The 16,071-nt window shown below is 38.4% G+C and overlaps 1 protein-coding gene across 2 annotated transcripts in view; it reads right to left on the minus strand.

The window, feature by feature from the left end:
- fstl4 (follistatin-like 4) overlaps positions 1 to 16,071 on the minus strand; it is a 200,365-nt gene that overhangs the window by 175,890 nt on the left and 8,404 nt on the right. For both annotated transcript variants that reach the window (XM_051400620.1, XM_051400618.1), the window contains exon 2: positions 9,736 to 9,891. In XM_051400620.1, the coding sequence (XP_051256580.1) occupies positions 9,736 to 9,885 (150 nt within the window). In that variant the 5' untranslated portion in view covers positions 9,886 to 9,891. The remainder of the gene's footprint in view (positions 1 to 9,735; positions 9,892 to 16,071) is intronic.

Consider the following 16,071-nt stretch of genomic DNA (forward strand, 5'->3'; position numbering starts at 1 on the left):
TGGTTTTATTCATCAGGCTTGCCCTTTCCATGCCAAGTTCAGACAACCTGAGCGTTTCAGTAGAGATGCTGACTTAATTTTTGGTTATGACATATCACCTTTATTCATCTGCGCCCCCATCATCTTTACTTTTCCAATTTCACTCTTTTCTTTTTTCTTAATAAAGGCTCCATTATTATGTCTCTCTACTCTCTGTCTTTTCTCTCTTATTTTTTTTCTTCCCATATATTTATGTGGAAAGAAACAGCTAGGTAAAATAAAGTCACTTCATCCAGAGTTTCATTTTATTGTAATTTATTTGTCTGGCAAAATTATGTTAGCTTCACTACTATCCGGAGACAACATTTTTTTAGAAGTTGCTTTATGGCTTACCAGTTGGATTACACTTTAGGTTTCAAGTTTTATGTACTGAGTGTGATTTAGTAATGAGCAACACCCACCTTGCATCCTACTACTAGTACACAGCTTATTGTTTCAAATTTACAAATACGGCACTTACATTTCAAATCTGGATTTTAAAACAGTTTAAGATCATATACAAAGCATCTCACAGCATACAGCTTTACCAACTACAAGTATACATTTATTTGTGTGTCCACACTAACTTAGACACTTTTGGCCCTCCTGGCGCCAATAACGTATGCTCCTTACGGTGTTCATCATATAGCAGGGCGCAGTACAAGAAAGCAGATGCTGAAAACATACCAAAGGTCGTACTGAGCATAGAAAGTATCAACTTCTAGTATAATTATTGCAGAGAAGAGTATAATTGCTTCATATAATGGTAACCACTGCACATGCTCTGTCTGCCTGAAAGGGTTTCTTCAGCTTTAAATACAAATTCTCAGGAGACAGCCTGAAATATTGTGAACTAACCCTCTGGGACTGCAACGAAATAAAAACTAAAAGCGTTATGGGTACAAGTCATAATCAAAATGTAAATGTAGTTAGAGGTAGGCCCACTACTGACAATTAAAACACAAGCGAATAACTTGCTCTCATGGAGAGAAGGCTATTTTCATTATTTTCATTTGCATTGTTCCTGCAGTTATTCCCTATATATTCAATGTATAACCCTATTACTCCTAAACTTTTCATCCAATGAGCACAATACCTTCTCTTTCTCTGTACTAAATGCAAAACCATTTAACCACTCCGTTCTTTTTGCTCTCTGTAGAGCTACAAATACGCAGTAGATAAAAACCCAACATGCTCATCAATGTTTGCTGTCAGTAATTTGCAACATTTCTCACCACCGACAAGAATCCAGGACCAAGACTGCTGCGGCATCATACACAGTACATTATCCCAACTACACCTGCAACATCCCTCAGTTAACACGTACATGTAGGTGTTTATATGGTTTGAAATGGCATATACTGATAACAAGAATGGATGGAAAAATGCAGATAGACAGATACTGCATATATCTGTTATAAATGAAAACACTTATTTTAATCCAAACAAAGCTACATCTACAGAAATAAATGTATTTTCCTATCATTATCTTGCTTTTTACCCATTATCACATTATGTTCAACATTACTGCCTTGACAGGATTTGTGCAGTGGGATGGAATCTTTCCATCTGCAGCAGGTAAAAGACTGTTTTCACAGCAAACATTCTGACTTATCATACCAGGAAAAGCACAGTATAAATAATGTTATTAATAATGACTGCATTTAATTTAGGAGTTCCCTGCAAATATGTATGCTTCTTCAGTGGCATGACTTATCGGGCTACTTAAATTTAATAAAGCCACTGTTATTGTTATTAGTTATACCAGTGTTTTTCCTGCAATGACAAGTGTGAATGTAAAACATGTATTTGGGCATACCAGGCAAACTCTGCGTATCCAGGTATCAGCAGCACCCAGATCTGCTGGGCTCCCACACAAACAAATATTGAGTTTTATCAAGTCTTTTCTCTGTCCTCTCTCGTTCTCATTAGCACAGAGCAGTGTGCAAAACATTCAGCTAGCAGCTTCTAATTTTAGCCGGTGCTGACAAACGTCGCTGGCAGCAGGTCATATCAACTGTTGCTAATTAACGTTAATTCTGTGAGTGACTTGATGAAACGCAAAATTAAACTTGGCTGTTGTTGGGTTTGTGTGCTTTCTACAGCCGGTGTTTGTACTGCCAACACTGTTTAAGAGGTAAACACCACAGTATCACTGCATTTTTGTGTTACAGAGTTACATGTCTTCTCTTGTAAATTAGACTTAGACTTTTCATATATTAATAAGTGAAGGCATAAACTTATTCGTTCTGAATCAGAACCTCCAGTATTTGGATAAAGTAGTTTGTTTGTTGTTGTTTTTTTAAGTTAGTGCCAAAGTCAATAGGCTACTGTTTTTTCAGTGTGCCAGATACATATTTCATCAACATTTCTTATGAGTTGAATTGAGTTCTACCTTATTTTTAGGGCTATTGATCGTCAAATAATCTAGAGGATCTAGAGGACCCTGAGTTGACTCACGTTTTCATTCGAGTTGTCTGCACTTTTGTTTTTTAGCTGTAGTTTTAGCATTGTACACAGAAAGAAAACATGGCAAGCTGTAGAATGTACAAACTGAGTCTCAGTTTGACCACAAATCACAAAACTAACTGTGGAAGCGGAGAAGAATGGCAGTTAACAGAGGGCAGAGTGGCGCCAGACAGTGGGCCAGCGGCTGCACTGATGCTTTCTGCTCCGGTGATGACTGTCTGTGAAGTCAGTTAAACCACCTTTAAACCGGACGGTGGTACAACTTCCTCTACGGCCGTCCACTGTGACTGACTCTTAGGCTGACAGCGCTGTCAGCAGCCCAGCAGCAGAGACGTTCCATGGTGCACTGGGATTTAATAACTGAATTATGAGCAGGGCGTACTTTCTCTGACTGTGTTTTCACAGAAAGGCATGCAGACGTGAGGTAGGCTCAAATATGAGACTCATGGAGCTGTGTTTCCACCGCAGGAACTGCTGATATAGGAGTTTAGTGTGACACTGAACAGAAAAAAAAAAGAAAGAAAAAAAAGGAATAGTCGGATCCATGTACTGACAAAATTCTCAGTCAGGTACAGCCCTCCTTATTTCAAGCATTAATAAAATACAATGCATTTCTGTCCTTTGTTAGGACCGAATATGTCTTATATTTTAATACTATTTAGTAATACCTGCCTCTTGTGCACACTTTTCACCAAACTAAATGAATTGATCTCTTTGTGAACAAAGAAAATACTGTGTCCATAAAATTTGTGCTCCTAAAAATAAATATTTAAGCATATAACCCAGTGTATTGTAATTCTACTAAAGCTGACACAAACTCAGCGTGGATTTGTTATGACATTGCAGGCATCTTGGTTACTCAGCAGGGATCCAAGATGGCCCCCAGGAAGTTAAGAAGAAGTCAAAATCAAAAGGCTTTCATTGACTTTTTTGCTTCATTTCTCACTCTTTTTTCAGTCTGTTACACCCCAAAGAGACTCTATTGTTCCTCTGTTTACATGTTTTGTATTGTTTGGGGGGGATTTTAGTCATAGAAAAAAAAAGAAAAATCTGGCACAACGTATTTATTCCCAAAGGCTTTGAGAATGCATCCTGCATATTCATACGAATTCACAGATTCGCATGATTTCACCCCAGGGTCGACTTTAAATTCTGGTGCCAATTGACAGCTTTTTAAGTTCCAATTCTGGCCAGATAGGCGGAGGAGGGAATGCCTGGGAATTTGGGGTTTTTTTGCATCAAGGGATTTCAAAGGACAGAACCACCAGGGCAAAATTACATTCCACAGTCGGCTGCCAACTTGGCAAAGCCCAAAGTGAGTCAGACTTAGAACAGACCAGGGGGTGTACATGCTTCATTTCACAAAGAATTAGGACGGCCGTGGGGCTGTGTGGTATGTGTCTGTCTGTGCGTATGTCTTTTTGACAACCTGTTAGGGCTTTATGTTTCTGTTATGTAGAGAACATTTGTTAAAGGGTTCATTCTTCTGGCAAGGACCTGTTTGCTCACAGGGATAGTCCTTCTTTCCCCCCTCTTTTTAGCCTGTGAATCTTGTGTGCCATCATGATAGATGCAACCAGGCGAGCTCATTTAAGAACTTCAAGCAATTATCTCAAAACTGTTGTAAATGGAGGGACAAACAAAAGCATGGTTTATAAATGAAGCACACACATTAAAGTAGGCAGATTTAAGGCTTTTTGCTTCACTTGCTTTTTGTTGTGGGTGTAACCATTAACAAAAGTACAATAAAGACCATATTAAACACAGCAGAGTTAGTGTGCAGAGCATACACCTCTCTGTGTGCATTCATCCACCATTCTACTCAGATATAGCTAAATGATTAAATTACACCCAACAAACTTGTCTGAATAGTAAACCTCTACTTCTTACTTGCCATTAGGGATGTCACAAGAACAGATACTTCAGTAGCAAGTTAATGCCAAATTCTGATAACTTAAAAAGGTATTTGTTTTTCTAAAGTACCGTATGTACCGAGGATGCAATTCTTCCGCCTATGATGGAGCAGGATATACGCCTACAAGTATTCTAGTCGGTCGTTCAAATGCCACAGGAAGAAGAACATGTAGAGGATGAACATGTAGACGATGGCAACAAGAGCAGCTGTACAGGTCATTTACTCACAAAACTTTCATGCACAATGCTTCTCTACTCTGTGTCTATTTGCAGTGAAACACAGCCGTGGCCTGGGCTGAGTTCCTGGTCAGAAGCGAGACAGAGAGCGGTGGAGAGCCGAACAGTGACCACACCACTGTAAGTGCATAAAAGTCCCACAAGCAAATAAGAGTAATTGTAATCCATAAGAGAGACACCGAGTAGAATACAGTTCATTCAGGTAACTCAGGTTAGCCATAGCTGCACTGAAGCAACAATCTCTGCAGGACACGTTTAAAAGGGAGAGAGAAATTCCCTCTAGATAGATTCACCTGTATTATTAAGGAAAATACAAGTATTGATCAAGACTCGGTATCAGCAGATATTAAATGGGGAATGGGGGGGAACCATTTTATTGGGACATTTTTATCATAGTATCAAATGGTATTGGTATTGACTACTAAACTTCTGGTATCATGACATCCCTACTTGTCACACTTGAGTAAAACAAAGTTTTTTCCAAAGTTGCTTGTGTGAAACTGGCTACTAAGACATGTCATCGAGGTTAATGCAGATTCATGAAGTCTGATGAGCATCATCTGCTCTCTTTTTCAAATTTCATGCGATTTTGCAGGAGAGTTGCTTTGTGAGCTACAGCGTGGAGTCTTTGTAACTGGGATTTTTCATTATTTATTGGTGACCTCACCAAAACTCTGAACTACGCTTTAGAGCCCACTAGTTCTAAGCTAATTTAGCCTGGCACATAACAATAAAGTAGCTGCTAATGTTGATAATCACCCAACATATGGGCGCAGTGATAACTGATACATCCTGAGCAGAGGCTGCGTCAATTTAATTATATTTATCTAATGATAATGAGACATATGACCTATTTCATAGCATTTAATTTTCACAAATGCGTTATTAAGTTATTAATAACTTACACAAACATTGCATCCAATAGTCCAACTTCACTTCCCCTGCCTGTCACTCTCATCTCAAACACACAACAACAATAACAAGAAGCTAGCTCAGCCGGTCCGTCCCTGCTCGAAGCACGTCAAAATAGGTTCAGTTCTGGAACTCTGGACATCTTCAGCCCCTTGGAGGATGCACAGTAGTTTTAATCTGTCAGATGGTGCAACCCCTGATACTGAGTTTCAAACATTTAAAGGCTGATAAACAGTAAGGTTAACCACTCAACAGCACAGCAACAGCTATGTACAACTATGTCTGGCACTAACCACACACACACACACACACACACCATTCTTGTAATGTTACAACACATATGCCACAGCGACTCTCAAAAGGCCAAAGCACTGCTGTTCTCCATGCCTTTCTAGTGGAGACTGAAAGATCAACACCTAACACCAATATACTGGAAGTGAGGATCTTAGCACGAAACGTGTACCTGAATTAAATTAAATGAATAAAGGTAAATGCCAGCTTTTGATTTGCTTAAATTCAGCTGGGCTGAGGTTGAAATGAGAGATATTCAGGGTTTGTTTGTACTCATTATATTCATTAAAGTGGCCTTAACCATTACCTTAAAAACAGATTCACAAAAATAAATTTCAAGTTTAAGTTTCAAAAGGCCCTTTCACTCTGATTGTGTGTGTGGTTAATGCTAGAAAGGTGTATTTAACACCGCTAAACACTGCCACGCACTATTAACACCGAACATATGCCCTGCAATCTTTGGCAGTTTATAAACTTTTGTTCCCGTAGGTATGAGCCACAACAAACACACTGTCAATGGCACTTGGCTATCAGCAACTGGCTGAATCCATTGGCATCTGGGGGGGGTTCAGCGGCGCAGTACACACACTGAGCCAAAAAACAAGGCAGAGGAAAAATAGCTGTAGAGCCAGTGCGTTCTCACATCTAACTGCGGTGTATTAAGGGTTTATTTCAACTAGTTTGATGAGGGAATACCGTTACAAGGTGATTCGCAGAGCCTCCAAACTAGACTAACTCCGGGAAAGATGAGGACACAGCGGGAACAGCCCGGGGCAGAAGAGGCATGAAGCGGGTACGTCGGGGATCAAAGGGGCTTCGACAGTGCGTACAGCCAGAATATTTTCACATCAAACTCTGTTAGAGACACCAGAGTTGGTGATTGTTGGGACAGTGGAAAGACTAATAAAGATGGTTTGGTCAGTAATATTGTGTTTCTGTCGAGTTTGAGTGAAGTGGGTTTTAATATTGGTTAACAAGTTCTTAGTTCGGTATAAGAGAGAAACTTACATTTAGAAGGTGTACGATTGTATTATTCTGTTTTCTTTTCCTTTCCTTTCTCGACATTTGTTGAGTCTATTTTTTTTATTAATGCAATGAGAGGGGCAGTGATTAGGGCCAGGGGGTGCTGGGGCAGTACACATGCATGGGTGAATATATTTGCATTCACCGATTGTTGGACTTGCGGTGACTGGTTGGAAAATTTTAACGTATCGCCCAACAGTACAGTACATACACCAAATAAACACATCAGTTCACGCCATTGACAAAAATGGACAGAGCTTCCGGGTCTGAAAAATTAAGCTAACGCCGGTGTCTTAAAACATGCAATCTATGTAAAGGCCAGCAGGGGGAGCTCCACTGGCTGCAATAACACCGATCCCATTCACTCTAATGGAGAATGAGCCGACTTGACACTTCATTTATGAGCTCAGTAAACAGTTTTCCATCTTCTTCCATACATTCGGATGTTCATTTAGTGAATTAGGGTCTAATTTAGAGTAAATAGACGGGGCTACCTTTTGATTGACAGGTCACTCTCAGTAAGTCTCAGTAAGTTTGTGACCTGGCGAGCTGCCATTGTTTCCTGTTACGGACGAGTCAAAACTGCACAGCCAATGAGCGTAGATCAACTCGCAGTACGTCATGTCCATTGTCACCACAACAATCAAGAGCAAGCAGTAAAATAAAAAAAAGAAAGAATCCAGACACCACATTTACAGCTACTAACAGGACAAAGAAACTAAAATTGGAGACACAGTAAAGTCAAGTTGAATTCCAAAGATTTTTGTTTCTGATAGCATGACCAAGCAATGTCCTTGTGATTTTCACAGAGTAATTGTAAACCTCTCATCCTCACTGTCTACCAATTCCTCCCCATGTCAATTTCCTCTCCTTTTCAAACGTGTGCAGAGAGACATAGAAGAAGTGATGGAAAAAGAGTAAAAGATTTTTGCATCACGCTGCAAGGTAACTAGGCAACTGTGTGCCCTTATTCTCTAACCTGCTTCACAGATAAAACAAAGGTCCTTCCGCACATATAAAAAGGTAGAGCTTAAACCCTTCACCAGACAGCAAACAATGGTTGCAGGGTTACATATTACAGTCTGCTGCAGTAGTTAGAGCATTACATCTACTCTAGATGTTTAAAATCAGCAGCTAATCTCTAATGGAGATTGTAAGTTTGTTTCAGAGTGTGTCCGAACTTCTGAACACTCCTCATCTGTATGCAGCACTTTCTTATGTTGCCATGAGCCATGTTGGAGGTCCTTGGAGTCAGTAACTGATTTTCATCTGTATATTAATGCCACATTCGGAAACATCAAAAATAATGCAAGAGGATGCTCTGGACCAGTTTACAGTAATCAGGGTTATCTGGTGGTTAGTAGCAAAAACTGTGGAAACAAACAAAAAGGCCTGCTCACAATGCTACTGAATAAAATAAAATAAATATGAATGCTGTAAATTGTATTTTTATTATGCTGTTTGTTTTCATTATTAAATATTTAATATATATATATATAGTAATCAGTTAGAAGATGTCATTGGTCATATATTCAAATTAGCATTGAATGTTTCCCTAAATAAGCCTAAACTTTAGTTAACTAGTTAAAATTTGAATTTGAATGTGTCACAGGACACAACCTTACTAACTAACTGTAGTCGTGAACACATACAACACTAATTTAGGCTTAGTTATTTCTAGTTTTGACGTTAGAAATGTCAGCAATTATGAGAAATTTAGCAACTGTGAGTTAACATTTATGACTTAAATGGTCAGAAACTTACCGGCTACCCTCTCTTCCAGTGAGCTGGATGTGGAGACATTTGTAGGTCCGAAAAAATCCACTGAGGAGCGCATTTTCATTGGAAGCAATACTTAAATGATAATTAGACCCAACTCAGTTATTTCATACCCAGAGTGAAACTGTAAAATTGGTGGAAGAAATTTCGCTAGTTAACAGCTAATTCAAACAGGTTGGTTGCGCAGCTAAAACGACGTAGTTTAAATTTGATTGACAAGCGTCTCGACCAATGGCGTGTAGTATCACCGAACTACGTAGGCGACAAAGCAACATTCTTTCAATTCTATCAACCAATCATATCACCGCATGCCTACCTGACACCCAGGTTTTATTGTCAGCTAAAAATATCCAGTAATAAATCTGCAGCTACAAAAAACACTCCAATTATCCCTCTCCAGGGGATAGTCAGCGTCAAATATTGTATATCCAATAAAACGTTAATAAAAATATGAAAGTGGGTCATGAAACTACCTATATATACACTTGCTAAATTATATTGCGCCGTCTTTTGGACACATGTGGTACAGCATTTGCTTAAATCATATTTTCTTTCAACCTAGAATTAGTTTTTTGTTTTTTCAGTCATCATGAGGGACAAATCCTGTAAATTTCAGCCCCATTGTCCATATTATGACTGATGTAGGTCTACTGTATTTGAGCAATTAGGTGAAATGGGTAAAAACAAGAACACGTGTTTGTTTGTTTGTTTGATGATCCTATGGATATGCATCAGTTATTCATAGTCTAGGAATTATAAACCATTTAAAATGGGTATGCCAATAGGTCAAAATGCACAAGCTGACTTCTCCCATGCCAAAATTCATAGGATATCAAGACAGGAGTGCACTGTTTCATAGATGTTAAAAAGTGCTAAAATGTGACAATAAATGTGCTTTGTCACACTGTTTTTTTCACTTCATTTTTGTTTGCTACCCTGATTTGATTTGTGGTTGATATGATTGATTTATATCTCTGTAAGTGTTTCTCTAGCTTGAGAGAGAGAAGATGATGGCCTTAGCGGGAAGCAGTGTGGTGTGTGTCTGTAAGTGTGTGTGTGTGTGTGTGTGTGGGAATTGCACAAAATATTTACCATGGAGTGTGGTTCCTGCGAGGAGGTACGTGATATGCTGGCTGTATCCACGCTTCCTCGCCTGCTGCTCTTGTGCCCTTCAGCCAGCCAGCACCCTGAGGTTCCCAGCAGAGCGGCCACAGCCACAGCCCAAACACCCAGGCTGCCCATGATTATCTAGTGGGAAGTAAAAACAAAATGCACACAAAGTTCTTGAATTCACTTTGTTGTACCCACTGCAGTTTCTAAAAATAAAACATGTTACACAGGTCTGTAGTCCTCTTCATATTTATCTAGGTGAAAGGGGAATGGAATTTTTACTGGTATCTGAGCACTACAAAACTGAGGCTTAATCACCTTTATATGTTCTGATATCCATGTCATTAAATGAACCATGTCAAATTTGTGTTGTTGTTGTGTATCATTATGTAACTTTAACTGTAAATCTTCAAGCCTTGTTTTGTGATTTTAATCTCCTGTAATCCTATTTGTATGGAAATGCATTTTAATTACTTTTTAAACTTGCTATTGAATTGTGTGTCTAACACTTGCAGTAATTTCCAAGCAAGCAAAATGACAAAACATCATTGTGTTCTCCACAGAGAAGATAAAGACAGACGAAAATATGTTCAAATAAACTCATTACGTTTTTATGTCAATGTAACCATTGTAATGTACAGAATTTGTTGCGAAAGGGACTCCCCTATAAATGAGATGGAGGAGAGGAAATGTTTGCAAATCAGGGTCTTCAGATAACCTTATTTTGTCAGAGCTGGTTGCTATTTCCAGGCATGACATCACAACAGAAGATGTTTTTGCCTAAAGAAGGCAAATATGAACAAGTTGAAATAGGATACCAGTATCTCAATAACTCTGTGTTAGTATCCCTGACTGATCCCTAACTTAATAGTATCCCTGATACTGATACTTTGTCAATTTCCAACCATTTTGATAAGATTCATAAACATATGTGAGACAAATACCTTAAAATGATGTTCATGCATGCACAGTTCCACACACAATGAAACAAATACTGTACACTTACATACACTCATCATGTACACACACACATAGCACACGAACATGTGGCATAATACGACTATGTGAACATCAAAGCTCACACTGATGGGGATAATTATCTGTATTACAAAGGACACAGAAAATCTTTTGATGTCAACAAAGAGACAACCCTCTGAAGTCGCAAATGGTGGAGTGTGGCATGGGAGCTTAAAATATGAACTCAGAAGATCAATTTCACTCCTGTGACACATACACACTCACCCACACACTCACTCACTTACTCACACACACACACACACACACACACACACGCACATAAACCTTCAAGAAAAAATACACAAAGTTTCCCAACTGGTGTAGTGCGACACTGGAGAGTAAAAAGCACCTGATGTAGCTGTACCTTTCAAATAATTAAACATTAAAATGTGTTTTAAATGGTACTGCTTTGAAGGGCTCCACAGTGCGAACTAACCAGACAGCTATTAATTTCAACTGGAATAAGATCACTGAATTATGTTCATAGAGTGGAAATACTGTGATAATAGGAGGACTTTGCATTAAAATGCGATCCAGTACACCAAAACACAAATGACGGACACATTAAACAGCTAATGATGAACTAGCAGCACTCTATGATACACTCACAACAACAAGAATCAATATCAGATATGTAAATGTTGTAATTACTGTAGATTTATTGGACTGGGTATGTATTTCATTGCACTGGTGTTGCTGTTATTGTGTCCAACCCCTGCATGTCTGATGCCCTCCAGAAGAACTTCAAGAAGGTATTTTGCACTGATGAGAAATATTTATTGCTTTCCATCAATGCCTGACTTCTTGTCTGGTCTTATCAGCTTATGTGGGTCTTTATGGTTGTACTGTGTGACACGGCAGTTTGTTATGTGTGTTCTTGTACTTTCAGGTAATGTGTTTATTGTTTTCACTGTGGTCTTATACTTTATTATGTGACTTTATTGTGTTTTTTACTACAGAACCAGTCTGAAAACAAATTTCCCTTAGGGGGCCATAAAGTTTGCAATTGAACTGAAACAAGGGCACAAAAACACATGATGCATCTCAAACAGTGCAGGTGTTTATGGTGTTAAATGCCTGCAGCAGTTCTTCACTAGAATATTGAATATTACAAGGGTGCATGTTTCACCTTGACCTGTAGTGCCATGGTGCTGCTAGCTGAAGTCTCATTCTCTGCTTTGCACATCCATTTTTGCTTTTTGCAATGAATAAATAAACAAATCCTTCAAAAAAATTTTATTAGAATTAATTTTACTTTAATTTTCTTCTTATGCCTTAATTTTGTAGTAACTGCTGACAGAGAGGAAAGGGTGGAGGAAGAGATGGGAGGACATGCAGCAAAGTGCTGTGGGCTGAAATCAAACCTATTGACTAATTCAGTAATCTCTGCACTGTCAGAACAATACAAAAACAGACTTTTGAGAGTATGATTTTATATTTCATTTACTGTAATCAATGCTCATATGCATATTTCATATGCTCATTATATGTTTGTCAATTCAAATTCAGTCCAGCAAATGGAGCTCGCTATGGAGTTAGATCATTAGAACATTTTGAGTTGAGATGATTTAAGCTTGCCCACATGCTCATTATTTTTAAAATCGTTATCTGCAAAGTAACTAGTAACAAGAGGTGTCAAATACATGTTGTGGTGCAGCTACAGCATTTACCTCTGACATGTGGTGTATAAAGTAGCATAGAACTGCAATACTCAAGTACACAGGAATGTAACTAATTATAGTATTTGAGTAAATGTACATAATTTTCCACACATAAGTCCTGTCAGTGTAAACGTCCCTTAGCAGGGAACCACCAGCATCATTCAGCTAGCTAGCCCGAGGCTAATGGGCCCTCACAGATGAGAGCTCACCCTTGTGAAATTAAACACCAAATGAGATCTGCCAGTCACTGTCTTAATGTGCTGCCTGGCCCCCTGGCATTGGCCCACACACAGCTACACACAATAATACATGAGTACACACAGACACACACACATACACAAACAGAGTCCTGGTGGTGTGGAGTGAATGGTCCATTTTGAAATTCATCAGGAGGGAGAAAGTCTATGAGGAAGCTATTATTTGACCAGCATATTAAAAAGCTTAAAGAGACAGACTCTTTAAAACCAGTGCACCCTTTGGCAGCTTTGCTCAGATCAGACTTGTTCAGAGAGCGACTTGCATTCTAAACAGACTCAATGCCCTGAAAGTTAAATACCATCTACTCATATCCCAGCTACCTTCGCTGCATATCTCTCATTTTGCATGTTTCTTTCTTCAGAAGTTCCAATTTTCAGGACACAAAGATATTGTTAGGGGCCTGAAGTATCCTGTAGAGCTGCCTGCAGCTGGCCTGTGTCCTCTTTCAGTCACTTACTTTCTGGTAGGAAATTTCAAACTCATTTTCTTCGTATACATTGCAGAGAAATTGGTTTGAAGGCTTTTTACATTATTAACTGAACCAGACCGTTAGTAGTTGAATCACAAGTTTGTAGTACTAGATTTTTTTAAAAGATGAAAAATGAAAAAAGGCAAGAATATTAGACAAGATGGTGAACTTCTCATCCCTTACAGCACTGAAATACATCTTTGCACAGACCAAGGAACCTTATCTTGTACTGGAGTCGCATTTGGAAGGGTTACTTTACTACCAGTATGGGCTTGAAGAATGATTACAGCAACCAATAACTGTCTCAATGTACATATGGAAATGTGAGTATTGTGTTAAGATAGAAAAACCTAACTATTGAACCAGATGTTCAGTTCCATAGGTTGTTTGGGAAGCTGACAGCTTTCTTTCTATTGCTACTAAAACAGTGAAGGAAATAATCAGCTAATTCCCTATAATGTGCAGTGCTCAGGTACAGTAAAGAGCCATCTGCTAGCCATCACATTTTAAAATAAGGCATTCAGAGGGAGGCAACATCTCCCACCCCTTTGAGACGTATCAGCTCCATTCAGAGAGGAGTTTCTTCTTTTTTTAAAATGTTTACCCATTGTTTAATTTTGAATGGCTGCAAAGATTTGAGAAGATCACTGCTCTTTACAAGCAGCCATTCTAAAGCCAATATGGGATTATTAAAGCTGTCACAGGTTTATATTTATCATCTGTTACTGATTTTAACTGTACTTTTACCTATTTTATCTTTACTTTTACTTACTTTATTTGTATCCTTGTTTTTTGAAGCACCTTGCAACGGTAGTTTTGAAAGGTGCTATATAAATACCAAGTTATTATTATTATTATTATTATTATTATTATTATTATCCTTTTAATATTGCTCAATACATAGTGATGTATTAGTGGCTTTTTGAATCTTGTTAGTGGCTAATGGCTAAATACAGTTTCAGTATCAGGACTCACAGTTCACTTTAGATTAAAACTGGTGTCTAAGTTAAAAATATAAATATAGTATTTATGCATTATTTTATTTAACGCTTCCTTACTGCTCAGAGTCACCTTGTATTATATGGTTGACCAAACAGTATACACCAAGTAAACTAAATGTTAATAAATGGAGATCATTGTGGATAGCTTCCTTCCACCGTCACATTCATATGACCAAAAAAACTTGTGTATCCAGCAGTTTTCTCAATTTTAGAAAACATCTCGCAAATTGCATTTAAATAGGTTCTTATTATCAACACAGTAAACTTTGCAGTTCCTTTCATAAAAATATGATTACACACATGCAAAATAGACATTCAGAAACCAATCTGGACTAAATTAAAACCAATTTTGACCTTAAGCCAGAAGGTCTGTCATTTGGTACCAAAAGTAAAGAAATTACATGATTACTTGTATTTCTGAGTCTTCCAAACATACAACACAAAACCCTGTTTTCGTTCCTTACTGTGAGAAACTACAAAACATCAGGCACACAAGCTGTCAGGCTGCGGCTAATGCTGATATGTGTCGGCAATATCAAGTTCTAGAGAACATAATGTTCTATGGCAGTAATGTTGACTGATGTTTCCTGCTTCTTTTGTGTCAAGTATTTTCTCATTTACAGTTCTCAGTGTTTTCTAGGGTGTAGATCAAATCATCTATTGATTAAACTGATCCTAATCTAAGGGCATGACTCTTCCCGGCCACTCATAACAAGACTGTAGGCGGGATTTGGCCTCAGAACACAATGAGCAGTGTTTCCCAGAACATTGGGTGAAACCATTTTAAGCTTTTTTTGTCTGAGCTTTAAACCCAGCCTCTGAAAAAAACTGCAACTGCTAGATGCCACTGAATCCTACACACTGGTTCTTTAACACAGGGAACCACTGTTTGTTTTCTGTTTCTAAACAACAGTCAAAATAGTTGTTTTTAATGCATGCCCACCAATGTTCCCATTTAATTTTTGTAATCATGATGACAAAGCTCCCCTAAAAAAGTACTCACTCAAACCATGTTCTTTCCATTAAACTAACCAAGTTGTTTTTCTGCCTAAACCAAACCAAACCTTTACCATAGTGTAGTCACATCATAAAACAATGATTTAATTATGAGAACTTGTTCAGTTAGCATTTGAGCTAACCTTGTTTATAAAGACAATGCAACTTGTGATCTAAAATATTCTAAAATCATATAAAACAAACCCATAGTTTTCACAACATTGAATTCTTATGACCCAGCTAAAATCTGACAAAATTAGCCGGACTTAAAGGAAAAACTAAAAACTGCCATGTAAATGAACACTACTTGCAGCCTTACAGTCCCTCTGTCTCTCTCTGTAATGGCAGAAGAGGAAGGACTCTAGCTGAGCTCTGAGACAAATTCAAGTGATCAGGCTGAGCTCTCCTTCCTGCTCTCTGTCCCAGCTCTGCTCTCCAGGTAGGTTTGCTGTCACAGTTACAAATGACACATGCAGTTCCAGTACGACAATCAGTCCCCACTCAGCAGGCTTCTTCCCTGCAAGTTGCTGAGTATTTAAAAAGATTACAAAGGAGGACGGCAGGGACAGAAAAAATAACATCTGTGAACGCTGTACACCACATGCTGAAACTGTAAGGCTTGTAGTTTCACCACCCTAAAGTAAAGTCTCTCGCACAAGAAACATTGCATTGAGCTTCTTTTGCTACCATGCTGCATATAGATTTCATTTCAATATCACTCATTCAAGTAATGAGAAGACTGTGTTTTTTGAAAGAGTTTTGCATTTTATGGTTAACCTGCTAACCTTTAAAAGAAGAAAATAAAGATTTGCTGCCGTCAATCATTTTGTGAAAGTAGGTGTCACATTTTTCCCAAATGGTGCATGCCCCATTTTGGAACAAACCTCTCTACATGCTGTTACTCTGAGTGCTGCCT

Source organism: Dicentrarchus labrax, unplaced genomic scaffold (genome assembly GCF_905237075.1).
Source record: "Dicentrarchus labrax unplaced genomic scaffold, dlabrax2021, whole genome shotgun sequence".
Taxonomy (NCBI): Eukaryota; Metazoa; Chordata; class Actinopteri; family Moronidae; genus Dicentrarchus; species Dicentrarchus labrax.